Source organism: Danio rerio, chromosome 19 (genome assembly GCF_049306965.1).
Source record: "Danio rerio strain Tuebingen ecotype United States chromosome 19, GRCz12tu, whole genome shotgun sequence".
Classification (NCBI taxonomy): Eukaryota; Metazoa; Chordata; class Actinopteri; order Cypriniformes; family Danionidae; genus Danio; species Danio rerio.
The window spans coordinates 4,237,501-4,264,269 of NC_133194.1; the positions used below are offsets into that span (position 1 = coordinate 4,237,501).

A 26,769-nucleotide genomic window follows, 5' to 3' on the forward strand; every position below is an offset into this window, starting at 1 on the left:
AAAACAAGCATGTCCAGTTCTGCTCCTGGAGGGCCAGAATCCTGCAGCTTCAAGTAATGAGCTCCAATGGCATGGGACGATAACCGTTTTTGAGGTATACTGTGGTTTGGAAAAGTCAAGGTTTTAAAACCGCCAAAATGTTCTGTAACACCGTTTCTGAGGTATGTGCATTGTCAGTTTTTTTAGGGCCGCAGTAGCTCCAGCAGAAAAGATCTCCAAAGATGCCGTTTTAAATTGTTAAGAAATCTGTGTTTTTGAAACTAATGAAGACAAAGAAGTCAATGATTTATTTTCATCATTCAGCCTCACTTTTACTGCTCTAAAATATTTTCAAAGTTTTAAAAAAATAAAATATATTGTGTTCAAAAGGGAAAAAAAGTTTTTGTTTTTACCTAGACATTTAAAACGAACATATTTTAGAGCAGTAATCACAATAACGTGATATTTTTATCCAAGGGTATCACACCGTCAGAATCTTATACCGGCCCATGTCTACCAATGCCTATAGAAGTTTATAGTGTCAAACCATGTTTCTGATGAGATGCTGTCCTGGAGAGATGCATTTGCTCAACTTCTGCACTGACCAAGAAACTCTACATTTGTTTGTAAAACTTCCACATTGACTAACAAACTTTGCATTTGCTTGCAAAACTTTTGCGCTCTTAAAGAAACGTTATGGGCCCGTTGAAAAAAATGCACTCCACAAGAAACTAGGTATTTGTGCAAACAACCTTTGCTTTTCCTAAAAAAAAACTTTGTTTGTTTGCAAACCTTTTGTGTTTCTGGAGAAAGGTTTTCTATTTGTACCCAAACGTGTCTTCGGTAACCCCAGGAAACCTGTTTACCTGCAAACCTTTGCATTCCCTAAAGCAGGGATGTCCAAACTCGGTCCTGGCAGGCCAGTGTCCTGCATAGCTTAGCTCCAACTTTCTTCAACACGCATGGCTGTTTCTCAAATTCTCAATGCAGAGAACTCGCGTTCTTGTGGAGACTGGTCTTGCCAAGTTACCTCAGAAAAACAAACTCTGGAGACCACGAGAACGCGTCCTGGGAAATGAGACGCTGCGTTCTTCCTGACGGTCATGTGACCTTCATCCGATTTTATTGGAAAATTGTCTAAACATTACAGCATTCATAAAACGAGTTAATGTTTTTCCTTTTTCACAATGTATACTAATGCATAAATATACACTCTGAACACAATACAAATAAAACTAAGTTTAATACAAATTTCAGCAAATAAACACTCTTAATGTGTTTATGCCTTTATAAAGATGTTCATCATATTGTTTACTTTCAGAATCATTAAGGTAAATAAGGGATATCTCTGAACTTTGATAATAAATCGATATAAAATACAGCACTTCTCACTTCCTCTATTCAGAAGCAATGATGTCTGGGACTTCTCGAGCGAGCTCGATGCTCAAATCTGCATCCTCGATATCTAGAACACATCCGGGAACTTTCACGCGTCCTCGTTCTTGAGTTTTGGAACTGAAATTTAGCAGTTGATGACGTTACATGAGCACACGAGGACGCAAGAACGCATATTATCAATCAGCCACCTGCCTGAAAGTTTCTAGCATACCTATAAGAGCTTGATCGGCTGGTTCATGTGTGTCTAATTGGGATTGGGAATCCCAATTACCTCCAGTACAGAGTTTGCACACCTCTGCCCAGTAGAAACAAAGCTAAACTTTGAGGGGGAATTCAATATGAAAACAAATGCTAAAATATAACAACATTCAAAAGAAAATTAAAGACAATATAAAGGTTTTCAAAACAATTGTAATGTACATAAGGTTGGATATAAAATTATTTTAACCTTTTTGAATTGACTTTGTAATAGAAAGTACAGAAATATACATTCTCCCCACCCAAACACCACTGTCAGATGTGATTTTGTTGTAGTATACCTTTCAAAGTAAGGACTCCATGTTTGATTTGCATACTTTTTGAGGTTGTTCCAACAAGCCCTTGCTTGTCTTCCAAGTAATCATTTGTAAGTGCTGACAGATCTTTTTATGTCTTGTACACACATTTTAAAGTGAATGGGTATTTATGCTGTATGTATTTTTTTAAATAAAACCAAAGCTTTATACCATTTGTTCCACACGGTGCAGAGGAAAGTGGCAATTTTCATACTGGAAAGTCATCTTCTCTCATAACTCTGCTTTAATTTACAGCGAGAAATATGTTCACCATAATCAAACAGGTGTCTTTTGTAACAATTAAAATGAACAGGAAAAAAAAGCCATTTTAAAATGCACTTTTACTCACCGATTGTCCTCTGCTGGTGTAAATAGACTGCCGTCCAGTCCTGCTTGTAGAACAACTTCAGCCTTGATCAAACACACCTGAATCAGCTAATCAAGATCTTCAGGATTACTAAAAACTTTACACAAACTATTGTCAAAAATAATTGGTTAACGCATATGCCCTGCAACAAGCAAAATGGGGCAGCACAATTTATTGTTTGATCATTGCAAAATATGCAATGCTGAGTGACTATTGTTAAGGCCTGTGACTGTGAGCATTTCAAGAGAAATCAAAGCATTTAACAGCGCGTAAAGAAGATTAAAACAGGGTTTCTGCAGGTTTCAAGTAAAATTGATGACTTCTTTAAGAGTCTTTTAAGACCTTTATGAAAGAAATTTTAAACATACAGGGCAAAACACTTACGATTATTTCATTATTAATTTTTGCTTGCCACAAAAAAAAAAAAAAAACACTAATGTAATTATTTCTTAGTGACATACTTTAAATGTGTCAAAACAAGAAAACTCTAGTTATGCAGTATTTCCAACATAATATTTAGTTTTTTTTCTTTAAAATTACACATTTAACATTGTTAAAAGTGTATTTATTGTGGAGGCAATTACATTAATAAACACACACATGTTGGCTTTTAGTCCAAATTGATTTGAGTATAACTTTTATTCAACCTAATGCATTTCTGTTATTATCACGAGGAACTGTGTAATTGTTTTTAGTTTTCTTTCCCTGATTTTATTAAGATGGATTGCTGGTAATTGGATGGATGTTGGCCCGATTGGGTAGCTTTACTTGAACTGGGGAAAATAAAGACCAGTTTAAAATTGTTAAAGACATACAACACAATATTTAAGTGAATTTAAGGCCTAAAATTGTGTTTATGAAATTTAAGACTTTTTCAAGAAATATAAAATAATATATTAATAGTATTCAATTATTATTAAAGATGAAGACAATGCAGTGCTATTTTACATTTAATTTTATTTATGCACCTGAATACAGTTAAACTCTGTGCAGAAAACCATAAAGCACGGTTTATTTTACTTTATAATTTGCTTCATTGTTTTTATGACTGTAGTTTGTTTATTAAAAGTATATCATAAATTGCATAAAAATACAGTGTTCAGCATATACAAGGTCCCCCTTCATAAAACTTTTAAATGCATATTTTTAATACAAGCTGTACAATATTATATTTGGACATATGCATTAGATTAGTCAGTCATGAAGCCAAATCTGGAGCTTATCTAACAAAATAACTCACAATAGCGGTCCAAAAACTAGCACACCCTCATTTATGTTGTAGATAAATATTAAATACAAAAAAATAATAATAATAAAAATAAGAGGAAAAAAAGCAGCAAAAAAATTGGAAAAAAAGTTTAAATTTTAAGTTGTAATGTTTATGCAATATTTTGCTTGAATTTAATTGTATTATCTTTCCATTTCTAAATAAGTTTGGTAACTAAAATATTATTTTAATCAATAAATCTGTTTTGTTTAAATGTGCTAAAATACACTACTTATATTCACTGAGAAATGGATACAAATATTCGCTTTCAAAATGAGGTGTACTACAATTATGCTGAGCACTGTATATTCATATTACATTCCACTGCAAAATCATCCCAATCTAAACGATTGACTTTCCAAATAGAGCTTATGTGGTGAAAATGTAGTTATATCACAATATATCACAGAGAAAGAAAAATTGCAATGTTAAATGTATCCAATATCGTGCAGCCCCAATGCAAAACCATATAAACTGAGAACTGAATCATTAAATGGCTACCAACACCACAGCTGAAGCTCTTCATAATAATCACCAAAAAGCTCCAGCTGTCGAGAGCAGCGCTCTTACATCAATGAAACATTAAGAAAAACACGACTGTTTATCAAACAGAGGACGGCTTTTATTTCAAATCCACCACGGAGACCGAAAGCACTGAGTAATGTTAACAGAAGATCACAGCGTTACAGTAATATCACCACAAAGCGAGATGTCTACAAGGAAAAGCAAGCGATCGAGTCTCCAGTGCATCGTACAGCACAACCGAGCGGTGCAGCGTATCGAGATCAATAAAGAAAAACCACATGATCTAAACATGCAGCATGAGCTATCTTACAACGTGAGGGACAGTTCGAGCACAGTAATGCAATAAACGCATCGCTAGAAGCTGCTTCCTGCATGTTCTATCGTTATCTACACTTTAAAATCAGAATTATAATGGTGGACGTTTTGTATTTGAGCAAATTAGGAGTTTAATTTACACTGTATAATTTAACTTATTTAGTAAATAGTGGTATCGTTAAGGGAAGGACTAATTTGGATGTTACATTTGCTGGGAAACTCCGAGTATGTACACTTTTAGCAGACGATTTTCAGAAAAACGGCCCACCACACAGTGTGTTGGTCCACAAGGGACACCCGAACATCTTTGAGATTACACGACGAGATGGGAGGAACAGAAATGATTGCAGCATGAACGCACATGCACAAAACGGGGAAAATATATAGCCAAAATAAAAAACAAAAACGTAAAAAAGAAATGATAAAATTACAGTTAAATCTAAGGCACAAGTGCATGGATCTCCTTATTGCACTTTTTAAACGAAGATCAAATTAATGTCAGCCACCGAATGACTGAGCTCTTCAAATCACCTCCCACCACCTGAAGCAAACCGAAAAAATAAACGAAAATGCTGATAAACTGGTGCTTTAAACCGGTTTCCCAACCCTGTTCCTGAAGGCACACCAACAGTACACATTAAACCTCTGTCTAATCAAAACACGTCTGAATCCACTCATCCAAACAACCTGAAGGTAATGGATCAGATGAGGGAGACATCCAAAATATGAGCTGTTGGTGTGTCTTCAGGAACATTGTTGGGAAACACTGCTATAAACGACATGTTTTATCATACAGTCCAACACCGGAACAAAGAGGATGCACTTTGAGTTACAGAAACAGACTATGGCTTAGAAGCAGGGTTTTCCCCAGGTTTATCTTCATCTTTGTGCTCTGAGCCTCCCTCAATCTCTCCCTCTTCCATGTTGCCCTGGAACATGTCGTGGGTCCACTTTGGGCTGCCACCACTCTTTCGAACCATGAAGGTGCCTCTGGCACGTGGAAAATTCCCTCTTCCGCGTCCCCTTGTGTCCAGCCACTTCATCTCCCCCTCCTTGTCCCGGTCGTCGTGCTGCAGTGGGATGAGAGAGAGAGGGAAATTGAAACTCTCCTACTGGCCACCATGCAGCTTATTCTGTCCCATAATTGCTCACTTATTCAGGACAAGCGAAGCAACCCACCACCAGTTTTTACATGCCGTTTAAGAGGGGAGATGAATGCTAGCACACCTGGAAGTATTTTCGACTTTTGGGGGTGTATTCAGGGTCCCACTCCTCATCTGGGGGACGCGGGGGGCCACCCATATTCGGGGGGTTGATGTTGGGGTTGTTGCCTGGGTAATTTCCACGGTTCCATCCTCTTCCTCTCATTCTGGGCTGAAAACAGATGATATGAGAATACAAGACAGATAAATGGGAGGAAAACAATCATGCATTGCAAATGTGTTTAAACGACATCGAGGCAAATGTTGCATGAATTAACCACAATTGAAGTACAATTATAGTACACTATCCAGCATAAAAATGCATGATGCATATTTTTTTGACCATTAGAGGTGACTGACGAATCAGAGAACGATACACAATTTAAAACGGAGGCATGGCAATCCACAACGGCTCTCTGATTGGTCTGACACAACACCAGCATCAACTAATTAAAAATGGAGTCTTCGGTGCTTTTAAAAGGTTGTTGCTAGATCTGATAGGTTTGCGGCCGGAAGTTGGCGAGAATTATTTCTATTATTTATTAATTTCCCATTTATTGTATTTTATTAACATCTGCCCCTGCTCCTGCTCCAACCCTAAACCCAACAGTCACAGTAAGGTAAAAACTGTAGTTTTACAGAGCATTATTTACGTTGTCTAATAAACTACCCAATAATTGTATTTTTAACGCCTACATTCACCTCCACAGTCACAGTACTGTAAAAATATTATTGTTATACAGCGTCATAAAAATATACTATATATATATATATTTTTTTTTTTTTTATTTGAGTTTTTTGCATTTACAATTTAAAGCATTACATTACCCCTACCCTACTACGGCATTGAAAGAGAAGAAATTGCAGAAAAAAAAAAATATATACAGATATATATATATATATATATATATATATATATATATATATATATATATATATATATATATATCTCTCAGAGTCTCAGTATGTATTATATATCTCATGTTAAATGAACATATGGACTGAACAAATATGGTACACTCTGGAATATACTTTATTTTCACTTTGTGGCCCTGATTTGACAAGGTGCCGTAAACACTCAAGTTCCCTTGTCAAATCAAGGTCACAATGTGAAACATGCAGAAACATGAAGTGCAAAGTGAAAACAGCATGGCAAACTCACTGCTGCCTAAAAAAGCTAATTCAAACGAGGTAATGCTATAAAAATGTTATGCAAATTGTTTTTTTTTTTGCACTGCTTGATTTTTATTTGCAGTTCTTTGCAAATTTTTTTTTTTTCAGAACTTAATTTTCTGTTTGCAGATCTTTATTATTGTAGGCAAAATTAAATTTTTTTCCCCTCAAAAATGTATTTTGGTTTTAGTATTTTTGGAGATTTGCATTCATTTATTTATTTTTGCTTAATACTTTATTTTTTGTTTGCAAAACTTTCTTTTATTTTGCAAGTATATGTGGTCCGAGATTAACTTTGTAATTTCTAATGTTCAAACTGTTTGAATTCAATTGAGATCCTGCAGATTCACACATTCTGATATTGATGCTAAAAGGATATCGTGCAGCCCCATCACAGGTAAAATTTCAACCAAAAAAGGTTGCATTTTAAAGCCCTGTGGAGCCATCCATTATTCCACGCTCCGTGAAGAAACGAATTCCATCTCCAACTCATTAATAATCAGTAAGTGTTTTCAGCTGGATAAGAAATGGTTAAGTACTTACAAAGCCCCGGTCATAACCTCCACGACCCCTGTCATATCCTCCTCGATCATATCCGCCTCTGTCCCTCTCGTAACCCCTCTCCATGTAGCCCTCATAGTCCCGAGGGCCGCGCTCCATGGGCCCGGGGTAGTCCCGTGACCCCAGGCGGGCCTTGTTAAAGCCTCCCTCCATGTGCTCCTCAGAGTACTCCTTCCCTCTGTACGGACGCGGGGAGGGAGAGGAGGACGAAGAGGAGGAGGAGGAAGGAGAGCGCTCTCGTTTCTTTTTGCTTTTCCTTTAGAATGAGAAAAAAAAACAAAGTATTAAAAAAATGACCAAATCAATGACTGAAGAAATAATCTGAGTGCAAAGTAAACTCTGCAATCTAAAAGGATGTATCAAAAGTGCTCAGTATACACTACATTTAAAACAATACATTTGTATTTAAAAGTTTCCATTTTTATTTGAAAGACCGTAATTGTGCGTTTACATCAGATGCCAAGTCAAGGCAAAGACACGAACAGACATCCCGAGGTGCAATTTGCGCGAATGATGCTATTTACAACAATTAATCCGCATGAGTTGAGCATTTTAAACGAAAACTGATCAAGTTGAAAAATCTGAAGTTTAACGGACATTCGCACCTTGTTAACCAATCATAAGCTGGCTTGTGTAGGGGCACGATTATGACGTTGTGCCTGTTGTTGGTGTCCAGAGGGTAAATTTTCTTGCTGACACCGGCTCATCAAATGGCCCATTTACACTAAATGGTACAGTACGGTACGAGTCCCCTTTATCAGGCTTGAGTTTCCACTGCCAAAAGGGTACCACTGGTGGGGGCGTGATGAACGACAAAGCTTCAGTCGACGTCATTCTCGCTTGAGTTAACGTTAAAGCAAAGCTGTACAGGTCGTTTGCATATTATACGAGAAGCACTTCTCACAATGTAGATGCTTCATACACACAAATACTTGTGTATAACTGTTCATTACTAACCTTTCTATGGACATGATTTGATCATAACTGCAGAATTATGACTACAATAGCCTACAGTAATGTCTGCAATTATATGAATTAAATATATAGCCCACGGTCAATGCAAACCTCTCATATGAATCTTTAATCTTCACCAGCAAATGTAACCTCTTGTAAATAAGTATTTCTGTCATTCTGCGTTCATAATAGTCCAAAAGGTGATGATAATAGTTAAACACGGCAGTTGCTAAAAGAATCATTTGTTATTTGATTATAACATATATATTATATATTTATTATATTTATATATATATTTTTTTTTTCTCTTTTTTTTCCTGTAAACCAATAGCATTCAGCTGCGCGTATAGCTCCACTTTTTGGTACTCTTTTGTCATGCTATGTACCCTTTAAAAAGGGTACCCAAAAAGTGGTATTGTACGCTTCACTTTTTGACAATGGAAATGCCCATAAACGCATACCGAACCACTCTGTGAAATCGGGCCAAAACTGGGCTGAGCTCAATCTGAAGCACTGCTGAAAGCTTCTATTATCCTGGTACAGTTTCTGAAAGAAAACTCAGAGCTGGATGCACCTCAGAAAGGATCTAGTGGACTCAGACACGGCACTTAAAGAATATATGCTGCTTTTCAGCCTTCCTAAAACACAACTACTCTCTCAATCAAATCCACGTTAATCATTAAGCAACGAAGTTAGAGTTACCGGGCAGACAGATGCCCCACTCATAATCAAATTTGCATCTATTGTGAAGTGAATGACACGTGAAAAGAGTAAACTAAAAATGTTAAAAAATGTCTATTTACACGCGAAAAGCGCGATCTGTGCTGTGTCTGGTGTGAACAGCTAAGAGTTTAAAGATGGGCAAGGCTTAAGGCTTTGAGTCTGCTTACATTAAATGACGCTTCAGAGAAGTTGTTAGATATGAATGAGACAAAAAAACATTTTTCCATGGACAATAAAATTTGATTTAATTTTGGTGTGATACTTCACAATATTAAAACAACATTGTGTTTTGCAAAAGTTTGGATAACGTGTTTCATATTTTAGAAAATTACTTGCAGTGTTATAAATTTTCAAATAAAAAAAAATAAATAAATAAAATAAATTTCCTATGATATTAAAGCACACTGAAGAAAAACCAAGTATCTAAAACTGTAAATCAAGTCTAGATTCATCTGATTTTGAACAGCAGACAGAAAAAGAATGAGATAATTAAAATGAAAGAAGATTATCAAGCAGAATTTGAGAAATGATGCAATGCCACCTTTCTAATTCTGTAATCAAGGATTGTTTAAAATATGAATACAGTTTTTCTCTGTGAATGAAAACAGACATGTTATATCAAGATTTAGACAACAAATCATTGCAGTCCAGACAACGAGCACAAGACTACATAGCTCAGAATTCAGCAACTGTTCAAATATTATTCATCAGTAAAAATCAAAGACTTGAACATACTTGGATTTCTTTTGTTTGGAGGATCTTTCGGGGGAGAGTTCATGGCTGGGTGTGCGTGAGCCAGCTGAACTCTTTCCCCCTTCTCGTTTAGGATCCTTTTTACGGCGCTCAATAGCCAAACGGAGGTCCAATGAGTCGCCTTCATGCCTTTTGCCATGATCCTGCAGAGACACAACAATATCCAAAAATATTAGCACAGCAATAGTGTAAACAACTATAAATTCCTTTGTTTCATCTTAAGGAAATAAACCAGTATGACATTAATTTAAGCAATATTTTGTTTAGCAGAATCTGTACAATGACTTTTACCAAACAATAAAACTTTGATTTATTTGTTTGGATGCAATTTAGCCTTCATGCTCATTTGGTTTTACTGCAGAGAAAGAACATGTAGCAGATTCTGATAAACAACTGTGGTTACAGTAAGAGAAAATGAGAGTCTTTGTGCAAACCTACAATAAATTAATAATTAACATGATTAATTTAGTGTTACCCTAAGCATTTCTCACACTGAAATGGCAGACAGTTATGACAATAAAAAGGAAAATCCAGCTGAAAAACTCCATCTATTGGCCATCTTAAGGAACAGCCTCAAATGCAATAGTCACCCTCTATTACTTTAGTGTTGGGTAAGATTAAATGAAACCACTGAAATGTGTACAATTTTAGGAGGAAATGTGATAAAATAATTTATAGGACGCCCACTGAAAATGTGACAAATCTATGAACACGTAAGAATCTGTGAAAAATAAAAGAATCAAAACTAAAACAAAAACGGACAGATCTCATGGGAAAGCAGCATGCTCCATGCTTTCCCAAAACTGATCAGTACTGAGGCTCACTTTTTTTATAAACACATTTTTGATGAGATATACTTACTATTGCATTGGTTAGCGGTCCATTGAAAGGCTTGGACACAGGATCAATTGTCACTTCCTTTTGATTAGCCATTTTGTTTGGGCAAGTATGTACCCACGATTAATCATACGACAAATGCTGGAGGGTGAGAGCGTAACGCTCAGTAATACAAGACTGAGATTGGGGTTCTTGTGCATTAGCATTATACACCTCATAGCACATTTCTGCTGTTTCAGCTGGTACACATTTGGGCAGGAATTTCAGATTTGAAAACGCTCTGTGTCACCTTGTAGCCGCTCTCTTCGAAATCCTCAAACATCTGAGAGTGCTTCTTAAAAGCACTGGGAGACACATCGATTCGCCTGTGGAAGTAAATGGAAAGAAGTATTAAAAAAGGAAAAACAAGGCATTAAACTATAATAATTCATTTGAAGATGCATAAGCACAAATTCACATACCTGTGGATCTCAGGACTCTTTTTTGGCTTCATCATTTCGACCTCTGCCGCTTTTCTTTGGTATATTCCAAAACGCTCATTCAGAGTCATCCCAGATGACTTGAAATGTTGAGCTACATTCAGAGAGAAGAAAAAAAACGTCTTACATGCCATCACATTAAAATATTCAAAACTAAAACCAAAGTCTTTACAAAGAAAAATGGTCCCATGACTGCACCCTGAGGGGCTCCTCAAAACACAAAGTGCAGCATTAATGATGAATAGCTTAAAACTATCAGATTAGACTGGATTTACCTTTAATGTGATGTACTATGGTCACTATGTGTTGAGCAAACAGCTCTGAAGGGCTTCTGCGAAGCTGAGCAGACTGAATATGCTGGAAGATTGAGCGAAAGTCATCCTGATCTTTTTTACCAGGGTGCACAAGATCCCGTGACAAACGCCTCTCTTTAGTTAATGCACCTGACGAGCTGAGGAAAAACAGCGAGTCATACATTCGTACAGATCTTTCATAAATAATAATAATAATTTTTATAAAAGTCTGCAGTAAATGTGACTTCACATACCCTTCTCCATCACCAGTAAATGCCTTGATACTAAAATTAAACTGTGGCTCTTTCTTGGCTGAAGATTTAACTGGTGGTGAAGCCTCTCTTACAACTGGAAACAGTGGCCTGCCTCCAGATGACGGCGGAGAAGATGGACTGCAACTGATCCTACTTTTTTTCTTTTCTTTCTTCTTGGCGGCCTTCTCTTCTTTTCTGGACGCATGTTTCCGACTGCGATAAAGTTCCTCATCCAGTTCCTCTTCGACATCTTCATCCCTCCTTGATGATTCTTTGCTGGACAGATAAACGGAGTCGTCCCATTTCCCGAAGCGCTCTTCAGTTAAGTCCCGCATCGTGACAAGGGTTTTTTCTTTATACTTTGTCTCCTCCTCAGCCTTCCTCTCCTTCAGTTCCTGCCGATACTCCTCTTCTTCAGGATCCAAAAACGGAAGAACTTTGTCAGTCTTTGAACCATCATAGGGAGAATCGGATGTGTTAAATGTGCTTCTTGACTTACTGCCACTCTTCTCGTTGTCAGCTTCGCCCAAGCTTAAAGATTCCCCCCTGCCATTATCCCTGTCTGAAGGCTTTTTCTTTTCTGCCAAAAACCTGAGGTGAACATCACACATTTATCAGATTTTTGCATATAGTAACAAGCAGATTGTATTTGAAAACATTTACATTTTCAAACCAGTTGCCAACAAGACAGCAAGATAAAAAGGGTTACTTACAACAACAAAAAACAGTTAAAACATGCGCAAACTAATGGCTCAACTTTTCAGCAATGCAGACACGACTAACCAAGGTGTTTTTTTTTCCATACTTACATCATTAAAAATCTCCTAAATTATGGGATTGCAAACAACCTCATAGCACAGGTAAAGGCCCATTTGTGACATTTGAGTTTTGAAATTAGTTGGCTTCCATTATAAGCTCTATTCTTCCAAGGATCTGTGTTGCTGTACAAGGACTAAACACATTTGAGAGAATGATGATTGATTAAAAACGGCCTGGAGGAGAAAAGAAAGAGAGGGAAAACATCCACAAAGCAATGTTAAAAGCAAAAAGACATACTTCTTGAAAGCCGTCGAGATGGAGGCAGACTTGTCTTCCGTCTTCATGTCTTCCTTTGAGAAGAAGCCAAAGCCAGTTGAGGTTGACGTCTTTGCTGGTGGACTTTTACTAGCAGGGCCGATGCTTCGCCAGAGTGAACCACCATTGCCGGAATTTCCAGAAAGTGACACTTTGATGTCTGATGGACCAGCAGATGCAGCAGTGCGTTTGGGACTGGCATCGTAGTCTGTCATGCCTTCCCACTTGCCGGACTCCTCTGGGGGGCTTCCTGTAGGTTTGGATGCTTCTTTAGCAGCTCCCTTGCTCTCACCTGGTGATCCCCTGTCTTTGCCATCTTTAGAATGGGGTCGCCCGGTGCTGGAGTTGCGTGGACGTGGAGATCGGGAGTGGGAGGAAGAGCTGGAGCGTCTGGAACGGCCAGAAGATGATCTATTGGAATGGCGAGAGCGGCTCCGGCTTGGTGACCGTTTTCGTGGTGAGTGGGAACGAGAGCGCCCTCTTCTAGGGCTGTACGAGTGGTCGTACGGCTGCTGTTGGTCTCTATGGCCGTGCCAGTTGTTGGAACGGTAACCATAGTTGCTACCACCCCTGTGATAGTTACCTCGTGGGAAGAATCCACGCCCTCTACCCCGGTTGTACTGAAAAGGTCTCCGGTAGCCACGAAAACCGCGGTTGTACCCACGATTGCCCTGGAAATCTCTAGAAGGATAGTTCCTCTCCCTGCTATGTGAACGGGATCTTGATCTAGAACTTGAATGAAAGAGGAGCGAAATGCAAAGCACAGAGAGAGGATTGCAGTTAGACAAGAGAGGGAGAGAGAGAAGAGACAAAGATGCAGTTAGGATTTATGACCACTTGATGGCGCAACAAAATCAATATTTCACACAGATGGCACAACTTCCTTCCTGGGTTTTTGCAAATGAGCAAGTGCTTTTGATGAGCGGTAAACAACTTCCTGCTAATTTTGTAACATGCAACCCTTTTCTCACTGAATAAAAGACTACATATCCAACTTCAGAAGCTATGCAAGAAGTTCCTACACAGTAATGTGAATTGATTACCTAAATGTGGCAATGCCTCAAGACATTTCTTGGCTTTACCAAAGACACTAAAGCTCAAATGTAGCATTTACTAAACCAACATGAAAATGACTTACCGTCTGTGCTTTTTCATTGGAATATGGATTTAGAAAAACAATTACTGATCAAAGTTGAAAGTTCTCGATTGTGGGAGAGACATGGTTAGCCACATGCAGTGGAAATTGTACAGTCACATTAAACAAAAGGAAACTGTTTTAACGTTCACAGGACGTGTGCAAAAAAAGAGGCGGGCTTTTAAACGAGAAGTACATAAGAGGAAAGGCAACCTTCAAAAAAAACATGGCATCTCATCTCTGTGGTTTCTATTCGAGTATTCAATGACTGCTAAGTCATCTGCGGGATAAACCTTAGAGCAGTGGTTCTCGAATGTTTTTCCACCAAGTACCACCTCAGAAAACAATGGTCTCTCCAAGTACCACCGTAATGACCAGTATTAAAATACAGCAGCGTAGTGGGCCTAATTAAGCAGCTACAGCTCTGCACAGCTCAAAAACTAGCCAGTTTAATATTATTATGAATATTTATTAGTCAAGCCACTTTAAACATTCTAAATAGTTTAAACATTAACATTGTACTGTGCTTACAGGTAAAAATAGATGTCAACGTTTAAATTGAAATGTGCTTTTAAAATGTAAATTAATACAACACTGTTTATAAAAAGTAAAAAGAAAACTGCTGTACTTAGATGTTAAGTATTATCATATAGTAGCCTATTTATCAAAACCTGGAAATATTCCTTGGACCTCATAAATATAGGCTATATGTCATCATATTCATATATAAACTCTCTTAGATAAATTTTGAAATATTATGCATGTATACATGACTTATTTTTATCTTTGAAATCTAAAGATTAACTTGTATTTTAAAAATATCAATTGGATTTACATACTTAAATTAAAAAATAGATCTGCTTACTGCAAGTTAGAGAAGGCTATTTGTGTCAGAAGAGCAAATGATTAAACTATACCTGTCAACATTGGGATATAAAAATGCAGGATACGCCTAACAACTGTTACAAATATGGGGAAGAAATCAGCCTTAAATGATAGAATACATAACATTAGAAAACTGAAAATAAAAGGTTTAGCATATTAAAATTAATTTACTGATCACACCGGTGTTATCAAATGCGTTAAAGGGTTAAAAGCATGTTAATTATTTTTACTTTAACTATTCATTGATTCCTCTGCATACCACCAGAAGGAAGCCAGCATACCACTAGCTGTACATGTACCACAGTTTGAGAACCACTGCCTTAGAGGAACTTCCTTCTTTTTAGAACAGAGTTAAAAATGGCCATCTAAAGCCCCTTTTTTTAGATTTAACAATAAAATGCAAATACAACCATCACTTTATTAGAAAGAATGTGTCAATAATCTATTTAATTTGTTTACCTGTAGCGACGCTTTCTTGACCTCGAGCGAGAGCGACTCCTCGAGTGAGATCGGGAGTAGGTCCTTGATCTGGTTCTAGACCTAGACCTGGACCGGGAGCGAGAAGCAGAATTTGGAGGCTTGGACATCTCTGCGTACCTAGAAAGAGAAAAGAGAAAAATCATACTTAAAACTCCTAAAACTAAGTGCATAACTAACCTTTAATTGATTTAAAAAAACTTAAAATCAAGATTAAAAAAACTAAGCATAGCCAAGTTGGTATAACATCTCTTGTTTGTCTAAAGCAAAATGAACTTGTAATTTTTTATTTATGCAGTGATGACAATCACTAAATGATAATTTCATGCCAACAATAAAATTACAACTTAATGTTACTTATGCCATTCCATTGGGACTAAAATCTATTTGAATTGATTAAAAAGACAAGCTAAGCAAAACTGTCAATATTTAATTATTTAAATCCAACAGGCCAAGCAAGTATTTTAATTTAAAAGGATTATAACTTTTTTTTCACAAAAAGGCAGCAAAGATATTAAATTAATCTATGGAATTTATTTAGCATTATTATTTCACCTGAGATCTAGATAATCTATTTAAATCTGTGTAATAGATATCATCTACATTTCTTCCAACACACTAACTACATGTAAGACTACCTAACAAAGACTAATGCTGTCTCTCCAGTGTAATACAGCAGTTTTAATCAAGGTCAGCTGAACAAAATCCAATTTACGGTAACTGATGCAATGACAAAACATTATTTGTCTTCAAACACTGCACTTTATTTCTAAACTGATAAACATTTATGGTCAAAGTGTGTTTTTGTTCTACCTTGATCCTTAGTGGATGAACTGTTTACACTATGTGGATCACATTAATCAAACATTAACAGAAAACCACCCGAAAAGTATGCAGCAAATTAGGACAAAGACCTGCCAATCTAACTTGATTCAATCTTTCAGATCCTTCAACATACAAAACACACTTCCTTTTTATTTTCATGCAACATTTGCAGAAGTAGTTTGCAATACAGAAGTGATCCATTCAGCTCTCTCTGCAAAAAACACAATAGACAGCAGTGCAGTTTCTGACAGGAATATACTGCAATTATTACTCTATGAAGGCTAGTTTCACATTCTGAATATAGTAATATGAGATACAGGAGTTAACTGAAATGATCATTCAGTGTGAGATGCATTTCTTCTAGCTTGAAAGCTGATATGCATTTAGTCAATGTTTTTGCACTGATCAACAAAGCAGGAAGAAAAACAACTGCACAGCAATTTTAACTAACCCTTTAGGGTAAAGACAGTCCAGTTTATCTTGTGCAGCTAGATTCCGATCTATTCCGGAAATTCATGGGCAACGTTTGCATTGACCAAGTCATCAGTACAGAGCACATTTGCATACCCACCCAAGGCTGCATGTAGACTACATAGGAACTCAAAGGGTAGTTTAATAAACATATAACTTAGTTTTATTAAATTATTTTGAAATACTCAAGATGGATATGCAGCAAACTAATAACGAGATGTTTAAAAACACACAAATGTGTGAATAAGCATGCAATTTACTAACGTTAGCTTCAGAAATGGGGAAAATAACCTTTATATTAGCAGTGGGTTAGATGGAAAATCCCAATGCAAAAGCAAGTGAACACAACAGCCATTTTATAGTCAAAACACTTTCGTTTTCGCTTCCATCATGATAAATGAAGAAATAAACACACGAGTTTAGCACAACGCAGCCACATGCTAAACATAATTTGATACATCTTGGAGTGGTGAACATTCAGGTTTGTTTTGTGGCTAAAATGAAGAACATTTAAACATTCGTCAACTTTAAAAAAATCATAATCGAACGTTACCTGAAACAAAATACGTTTTTTTACGAGCAAAGCAACCAAATCACACCTCAAGCCGCCAATTCATACCACCAAACTATCATTGCAAGGATGGTAAAGTCAAATAAAATAGCTAATGTTAGCCGCCATGCTAACACTAGCTTGATTAGCTTGTCGGAAACGCGTGCAAAAGCGAACGCAACAAGAACAAAATAACAAGAAGCAACATTTCAAGAAAAAAGTTCAACTAAGATATTAACAAAATGGCGTTAAATATATAAAACAGACTCACCTGGGGGGCTAGTTCGATATGATTAGCGCGAGCTCACAAGCTGAGGCGCTGCGAGCACGCGACGGAGGAATAACGCGTTTTAAACGCTTTATCCCGAGCAATAATCGTCTGCTTTTGCTTATAGTGTTCTATTTCGCCCTTCTAACCTATGTGAGATAAGTTTTGCAAGGTTTCTCAGTAATGAAGCGGAGAAGTGGCCATTTAGTCGCCTCACAAAACGCAAGAGGCTTCCGAAGCCGTTCAGATCTTCCTGATCAACATGCGCGCGCACACAAGACGGTTTTACACGCCCCTTTCTACCATTCTTCCCATTTTTAACATAAATAAACTCTCTTTCCTTTCTTGAAAATAAATTAATAAAATATTGATCTAGAAATTAAGCTTTGATATGTCTGGTGAGTGTGTATATGGCAAGAATGTTAACATTTAATCTATGAACCATACCAACTGTATTAGTATCTTTTCCATTAAGTAAGTTACACTAAAAGAAATAATCCAGAGCTGATTGATGGATTTACTCATTTTTTTTAAGTTAAGTAGTTGCAAACAATTTATTTGGGCTGAATTTAAACAAATAAATTAAGTTGAACATTTCTAAAATTAATTTATTTGTTTAAATTCAACACGTATAAATTGTTTGCAACAATATTCATTGTTCATTCACTTATTCATTAGCTACAACAGCTTATTCTTTAAGTACCAAAGAGCTAATTCTGTAGTTACAAGAGTATTTTGTAGAATAGTAGCCAACCTATTCATTAGATACGCACAAGTATTCATCATTCAAAACTGGGAGATTTTACCACTTTATTTAGTACTTAATTAATCATTCACTAAAAGCTTTTTATTGTTAGATTATTGTAATTGGTTTCCATAAAAATTTCTCACTGATTACATGTTGTTTTTTTTTTACTAGCATCCAATTACAGCTAGTACATCATTATTACTAGTAATTACTCATTAGCAAGCACTTTTTTAGACACTTTTACTTATCATTAGATATTAATCGAAATGGGAGGCTTTATTTATTTGTTTGTTAATTAACTTATTTTATTTGTTAATATTTATTCCATACTACAGCAGCTATTATTTATTGGATAGTACTCATCTCATTAATCTTAACTATTAAATATATACTAGGCCTTGTTTGTTACATACAAGTAGCTACTAACTATTCAAAATATATGAGTATTCAAAACTTATAAAAATTTTATTAGATTTTTTTTATTATTATGGACATTTTTAACTGAACTTTACTGCAGCATAAGAAAGCTGATCTGAATTGTAAGATAAAAACTGCTACTAGAAATAAACACAAGAGTCTAATAAGTGAATGACTATAATGACTATTACATGAAGTATTATCTAATAATGAATGCCTCTGATTATACAAGCGATGTTTAAAAACATACTAGTCACAAAAGGAATTCATATTAGACTCAAAAGTAAATGGCAAATTAAATTATTAAAATAAGCACTAGTATTTTAATGAATAAGTACATATTTTAACTAATAACTATTAAAATATGTAACGACTAAATGTTTATTTAATACCAGTATTTATTAAATGAGTACTATGTAAACACTAAAAACTAGCATGCAACGAATAAGCACTACAAATATTAGAATATGAAAATAATAGATAAAAAGTACCATTATCAGCAGCATGACAGTGCTATTAGTTTATTTTAAATGTTAAACCAACATATTATAAATTAAATTTGGCCCTTAAATTCATTAACACATCCACTCCTACCTTGTTATGTTCCGATTAAGACGTGTATGTTAAAAAGAGGAAACTGTACTTATAAATTACTCACAACTAGGATCTTCCAAACCTTTATGAGTTTCTATCTTCTGTCGAACAAAAAAGAAGATATTTCGAAGAATGTTGAAAACTTATAACCACTGTCATTCAGGAAAACAAATAATATGGAAGTCAATGGCTACCAGTTTCCAACATTTGTAAAAAAATAAATATTAATTTGTGTTCATTAGAAAAAAGAAACTTAATGTAGATGATAAGTAAAAGTTGAGTAAGTAATTCATTTATAGCTGTAAACTATAACTATAACTATAACTTTAATATATTATATGGCCATGTTTCCCTACTGCACGATCTACACATGGTAAAACAGACACAGCGCCTCCATTTCAAACCACCTGTCAGAAGCTTCTCAGAGTGACAGCTGTAATCACAGGCCAGTTCAGAGAAATCTGGCTAACACCAGTTAGTATTTCACACAACAGAGTGCCAGTGAGCCAGCATGAGCCGGCCTCTCTCAGACATGTCTGCAAAAATACTATTACAATTATTACAACGTTTCTGAAAGTCAGGACCTACAGCATTTTCTATGAGAGGTAATTTCCACAGTGAAAAAAAAGTATACTAGAGGTATAGATTTGATTAAAGATGACATATTATGGCAATTTTTCCAAGATGTAAAATAAGTCTCTGATGAGAGCGTGTATGTGAAGTTTCAGCTCAAAATACCACACAAATAATGTTTTACAACTTTTTGAAGCTGCTCCTTTTAGGCTGTGATCCTAATTGTGTGGTTTTGGTGACTGCCGCTTTAAATTCAAATGAGATTCTAATCTTTTCAAAAAAGGGCGGAGCTACATATGCCTGCGTGTCAGCATAGTGGCAGATTCAAAAACGAAACATTCTATGCTAATATTGGAGGGATTATCACTAGTGGGCGGGGCTTGTCTGATGACATGTACAAAGGGAGAATGTCAATCAAAGTGTTTCTGCAGACTGGTTTTATAAAGTGCGAGTATAAAAAAATTTAATTAATTTTTTTTCAATTAGAGGCTGGTTATATTCACACATTGTTTCCACACACTTGTGTTTCAAAGCCTTATAAAAGTAATTTTTGCATAAGTAATGGTATAGAGCAAAATAAAATCTGTGCCAAAATTTCACAAACAAATCCAGCATTTCGCAAACGAACACAATCTGCTTGGCAAAGAATCACTTGACTTGCAAAATAAACGGCAACCACTCTGCACAAAACAAATGTCAGTAGAAACCCAGTGGTTCTAACAAATAGATGTATTGAGATTTACAAATATGTTGGCGCCAATAGCCTAGTGGTTAGCGCGTCAACATATAGCACGCAGGCGATCGCGGTTACCAAGGTTCGGTTCCCGACTTGAGGTCCCTTGCTGATCCTTCCCCTCTCTCTGCTCCCCATACTTTCATGTCTGTAAATCTCCTGTCATTAAAGGTGAAAACCCATAAAAAATAATTATATATATATATAGACACAGTTGAAGTCAGAATTATTCGCCCCCCTGTTTATTTTTTTCCCCAATTTCTGTTTAACGGAGAGAAGAGTTTTTCAACACATTTCTAATCATAATAGTTTTAATAACTCATTTCTAATAACTAAATTATTTTATCTTTGCCATGATGAGAGTAAATAATATCTGACTAGATATTTTTCAAGATAAACTAGGAAGGTTAGGGTAATGATGCAAATTATTGTATATCGATGGTTTGTTCTGTAGACTATCGAAAAAAAATTAGCTTAAAGGGGCTAATAATTTTGTCCTTAAAATGGTGTTTAAAAAATTAAAAACTGCTTTTATTCTAGCCGAAATAAAACAAATAAGACTTTCTCCAGAAGAAAAAATATTATCAGACATACTGTGACAATGTCTTTGCTCTGTTAAACACCATTTGGGAAATATGTTTTTAAATATGTTTAAAATCAAAGGGGGGCTAATAATTCTGACTTCAACTGTGTGTGTGTGTGTATATATATATATATATATATATATATATATATATATATATATATATATATATATATATATATATATATATATATATATATATATATAAAAGAGTATTACAAATACATATCAAATACAAATAAATATATAAATGGCAGATTACATTTGTGTTTGTAATAATAGAAAAAAATACTAGTGAAATAAGTACTAGTATTTAATGAATATAATTTATATCATATTTCATTCATAAATTCAGTGCATCTGGATATATGTATACTGCATGTAGCCCTTGAAAAAATACATCTAGTGCATACAGCTGCATAACTGTCAATTTTCTGACACTTGCACTCGGATTTTCTCACAAATGCAACCTGACAGGTTCCCTCACAAATGCATTCATTCAGATTTTCTCACAAATGCGCTCAGGCAGAATTTCTCACAAATACATTCAGGTAAATTCATTGGCTGCTAATATGATTTCCCTATTTAGAAAACTTGTATAATTATATTTAGAAGGTGAAAGTCTGAATGTGTGAATATAAAGCAATTTTACTAGAGTTTTGTTTTGTTGTACATGTCATTTGCCTGTGCACGAGTTCCAGGAAGTTGTAAACATTTGAACGGATGTATTGTGGTAATCTCACTTTCCTTTTATAGACTGTTCATGTGTCTACTTTTTTAGTTCTCACATTTGTTGCACTGCTAAATAGATAGAAGCCAGGTTATTCTTATTATAGTCTTATGATGCACATAACATTATGTTAATGTGACAGACAGTTCACCCAAAATTAAAAAATTTATTCACCCTAACCAAGTGGTTATAAATCTTTATGAGCTTCTGTTGAACACAAAGGATATCTTTTAAAGGATGTTAGAAACCTGTAGCCATTGACATCAATAAAACAAATACTATGGAAGTCAATAGTTACCGGTTTTCAACATATTTCAAATGATCTTCTTTTGCGTTCCAGCAGAAGAAAGTGAAGTCTGAGTAAAGGTTGACAGAACTTAGTTTTGGGTGGACTATCTCTTGACAATGGCTTCCAATATGATCATCATAGTAAAAGCTTAGAGATTATAGACACACATTCTTCTCCGGCTGTTATTAAGACTGCTGGCAGCTGCTAACACAAAAATAGTCATCTACTATAGGGCCCATGGAAAGTTTCTGGTGCAATGAGTGTCGCAGAGAAAACTAGTAAAGTCAAGACATACCCTCACTGGCCACTTTATTAGGTACACCTGTTCAACTGCTCGTTAACGAAGTGAACGTTAAGAAGATTGGAAAAACGTTTTGATTTCTGCTGCGACATTCGGATGGTAGGATCAGAATTTGGCGACAACAACAAGAAAGCAAGGGATCTATCCTGCCTTGTATCAACGGTTCAGGCTGGTTGTGGTGGTCCATTCCTTAATAACAACAGTGTTAACAACAGCGATAACACACCATGTCATAAAGCGTGAATCATCTCAGACTGGTTTCTTGAACATGACAATGAGTTCACTGTACTCAAAATGGCCTTCACAGTCATCAGATCTCAAAACAATAGAGCACCTTTGGGATGTGGTGAACCGGGAGATTCACATCATGGATGTGCAGCCGACAAATCTGCAGCAGCTGTGTGATGTTATCATGTCAATATGGCGCAAAATCTCTGAGGAATATTTCCAGTACCTTGTTGAATCTATGCCATGAAGGGTTAAGGCAGTTCTGAAGGCAATTAAATAAGGTGTACCTAATAAAGTGGCCGGTGAGTGTAAACAAGACGAAAACATATTCTTAATTTTTTTTCCGGCTGTTAAAAAAAAAAAAAAACACCAAAGTGACCCGAAAGCCAACATGGGAGAGTTAAATGAACGAGAAAATTTGGCCAATTGAAACTCGATTCTGTCCTTCAATTGGCTTGAACTCTGGATCGCTGTAATGTAATCAGTGTGTCAATGAGACCGTCCGGAGTGAATGAAGGATCGCCACACAGCACGACTCTGCAATCCTGCCTGTCACACCAGCAAACTGTTTACATTCCCGAACTGATCTAGAGGGTAACTACATCAAGACATTCAATTCACATTCAGCAAATATTCGTTTTGATGTACAGTTGAAGTCTGAATTATTCACTCCTGACTTATTAGCCCCACTGTATGCTTTTCCCCAATTTCTGTTTAACGGAGAGCAGATTTATTCAACACATTTCTGAACATAATAGTTTTAATAACTCATCTCTAATAATGACACGCCATGAAGATAGTCCATAATATTTGACTAGACATTTCTCAATATTCAGCTTAAAGTGACATTTAAAGGGTTAACTAGGTTATTCAGGCAAGTTAGGGTAATTAGGCAAGTCATTGTATAACAGTGGTCTGTTCTGTAGACTATACAAAAAATATTGCTAATATTGATGGCTAATAACATTGACCTTAAAATGTTTTGAAAAAAATTAAAAACTGTTTTTCTTCTAGCCAAATATATATATATATATATATATATATATATATATATATATATATATATATATATATATATATATATATATATATATATATGTATATGTGTATATATATATATGTGTGTGTGTGTGTGTGAAACCATTAAACAAAGCAACTCGTATTCAAGCGAAACGGCTGATGGAAACATGCTGTGAGAGAGACTTTTACAGTCTATGGAGAGAGAGCACATTTAAATACAGAGGTCCAAAATACAACACATACAGAGAGTTTAGATGCAAATAAATGCACCACACACACACACACACACATATTAGCTTATCAACAGCAACCGAAACACCTCCACAACAAACACAGTCAATTCTCAGTTGTCTTTACACCTTGCACTGGCTTTTGGGAAATTGTTCAATGAGGCTTTATAAAAGCCAGATTTATACTGACACAACATACTGTACTGCTGGATGGGAATTAAAAGGTCAAAGATTAAAGGCAAACATGAACTTTGCATCCAGAGCCTCATCAGCCAGTTCAGTTCAGACTTTGGGATCAAATAAAATAAAAATCAGCATTATTTATGGGCTTTTAATATTCTTGTAATATTTATTAAATGCAACACAGCAATATTTCTATGGCGATCTTTATCATTTTAAAACTGATTGCTTCTTCAAGTTAAGCTTTTCATCTAATATTCAATGTTCACTTTTTATTTTAATTGTAGTTTACTGCAGGTATTGGTAATCTTGTTAGGTTTTCTTGCAAGTTATGTTTAATATTGAATTATGTTTATTTATTATATATTTAAATATGATCAGTTTAAAAATAAGATAGGATTTAAATTATTTTATAATAAGATTATAAACAAGTTTGAATCAGATAAAAATAAGTTTTAATCTAATAATCAAATGTGATGTTATTTAGTTTTTATATATATAAATAAATGTATCCATTTCTTAGGGAATATAGGCAATGTGTTTTGATGCATTTAAACAAAACAGATTTACTAAACAGATATATTTATTATGTAAATTTTTATTATATAAATAAACTAATATTTTAGTCCCCAAACATATTTAAGAAATTAAAAGCTAATACAAATATATTCAAGCTAAATATTGCAAAGAATATATTTAAAAAATTCCAACCTACAAAATTTCAACTAAATCTTTCACATTTCTTGCTTCTCTTGATTTTTCCTCATTTTAAAAATCTGTATTTATCACTCTTGTATGACAAAGATCCGGCTTTAGTAGTGAGTAATCTAATGTATATGGACAAATATAATATTGTATATTTTTCTATTAAAAGTATGAATTTAAAAGAAAGATGTGTGAGGTGTGTACTCATATATATATATATATATATATATATATATATATATATATATATATATATATATATATATATATATATATATATAGTTGGATTATTTTTAGCTAATAATATCTAATAATAATATTAATATATAATTATCTAACAATAATTAAAATGTGAAAAGACAATTGTACTTGAAACTGCACACATAAAACAACAACAACAGTAATTTATAGTAAACACAAGTATTTTTAGTGCCATACTATAGTAAAGTGTATTTTACTGTATTACTGTGTTACTCACAACTCTGTTAATCAATGAACTGATAAATTAGTGAACTGATGAACTGTAATAGATACGGTATTCTTTAGTTTTTACTACAGTAAACTGGTTTACTGTAATAGAATTGAACATGTTGTTGAAAACGTATTATTTTTTACTCGCTGCATTTTAAAACATGTATTCACTCATAATTCACTCAAACCTAAACTAAAAATCACAAGCAAATGAAGGGATCATTATAAAAATATTTGATATTTTATGAGTAATTTGCAAACAGTTGTTCTATTACCATAGTATATTACCACAACCGATCAGCTAATGTACTTTACAACTGTATAGTTCAAAAACTCTATAGTATTAACAATGAATTGGTATATTATTTTTTCAAACAAGTAGTATGAATGAATAAATCAATAAGTCGATCATGATTTCATAATATTGGCTTATGATCTACCTGAAATCTTATACAAAGGTCAAATACTATTGGATTTTTCAGTACTTATCTATTAATTTAAGTATATGTCTTAAACTCAGACATTTCTCACCTTGAGAAACACCTGAGGGGAAAACCTAAGGCAAGACTTGAAGCTCTAAAAGATAATATTCATCACATGAAATGCAACCGGAGAGCAGTTTTTGTGGACTCTCTCTGTCACTCATTAGTATCCTGTTCGCTCCTGTCATGCCAAAATTAATATAAGCCCGTCTGGCAGCGTCCACTCCAGCCATAACTCACCTTATATCTGTTATCAAGCATCTAAAAATACAGCTCCTGAGATGAAGAGCATCTGACAGTCAGGGCTAATGATGAAACTTCTGCTCAGACAATGATCTGAGGACAGCAGCGATGTTTACGAGCGAGCTAAATGCTGCATTGTGTAGCTATAGTACACAGACGGCATTGTTACTTCATATGTGCTTAAATATCTCTCTGAAATAACGCAAACACTCTCAAAGTGCGTAAAAGAGTATTAAGAGTTGAGCATGATACGATGTGAATACTAGTTAGCGTCCATAGATATATACGTTAAATGTCGCCTACCCTAATGTTGTCTTTTGGACGGAATGCGTCAACAGATCCGCCATTTTAGTACAGGGTAACGCTCCTTTTAAACGAACTCTCCTTTTAAATGAGCGCCATCTAGCGGTCACATAATCTAATGACCAAATATTATGACAACTTATTCACTTCTTTTATAAATATATATATATATAATTTGACATTAATTTTTTTTTTCTCAACACCACATTGGTCATTTTCACAAGACAAATTTGTGTTGTTGGAAACTGTATTTTATATACTTAAATTTGACTTTTGCATGCTAAAAGTACTTGAGGAAGAGACGTTTTACTTGATTTGAGTCATTAAAAACTCCGACTATATTATGAAAGAGGTAGCCTATATCTGTTGTATTCACCCTAAAACCTACAGTAGGTTGATATAAAACCAAAACAACACCCATTCTTGTCTTAGGACTTTTTATTAAGCAATTTTTATAATAACAGCAAGTTCATGACATGTTATATATATATATATATATATATATATATATATATATATATATATATATATATATATATATATATATATATTTAAATAATTTAAAAAAATAATAATAAATATAGTTATGTAACAACTATAACATTACTCTTATGTCTTAG

The 26,769-nt window shown here is 34.9% G+C and overlaps 2 protein-coding genes across 11 annotated transcripts in view; one reads left to right on the top strand and one right to left on the bottom strand.

Moving 5' to 3' along the window:
• The window catches only part of eva1bb (eva-1 homolog Bb (C. elegans)), a 14,778-nt gene extending 13,418 nt beyond the window's left edge, over nucleotides 1-1,360 (top strand). The window contains exon 3 of the mRNA NM_001114461.1: nucleotides 1-1,360. This exon is cut by the window's left edge and continues 842 nt beyond it. The gene's annotated coding sequence lies outside the window, so the exon portion shown is untranslated.
• A 2,805-nt stretch (nucleotides 1,361-4,165) lies between these two features.
• thrap3b (thyroid hormone receptor associated protein 3b) lies at nucleotides 4,166-26,206 on the bottom strand. Of its 10 annotated transcripts, none has more exons than XM_068215112.2 (12): nucleotides 26,150-26,206; nucleotides 15,188-15,325; nucleotides 12,691-13,440; nucleotides 12,134-12,225; nucleotides 11,635-12,046; nucleotides 11,363-11,538; nucleotides 11,070-11,181; nucleotides 10,898-10,973; nucleotides 9,754-9,914; nucleotides 7,324-7,597; nucleotides 5,633-5,779; nucleotides 4,166-5,475 (listed from the first exon to the last, which is right to left on the bottom strand). In XM_068215112.2, the coding sequence occupies exons 1-12, from the start codon at nucleotides 26,191-26,193 to the stop codon at nucleotides 5,248-5,250; spliced, it is 2,610 nt and encodes an 869-aa protein (XP_068071213.1). In that variant the 5' UTR covers nucleotides 26,194-26,206; the 3' UTR covers nucleotides 4,166-5,247.
• Nucleotides 26,207-26,769: the final 563 nt, after the last annotated feature.

Bases quoted from the DNA above. Each gene is read 5' to 3' on its own strand.
- thrap3b (XM_068215111.2), bottom strand. From the start codon at position 26,193: ATGGCGGATCTGTTGACGCATTCCGTCCAAAAGACAACATTAGG. The intron at 13,441-15,187 runs GTAAACAAATTA...CTTTCATTCAAG, and splicing joins TCAAGAAAGCGTCGCTACAG to TTCTAGATCAAGATCCCGTT. The intron at 11,182-11,362 runs GTAAATCCAGTC...CTCTGAATGTAG, and splicing joins CATAGTACATCACATTAAAG to CTCAACATTTCAAGTCATCT.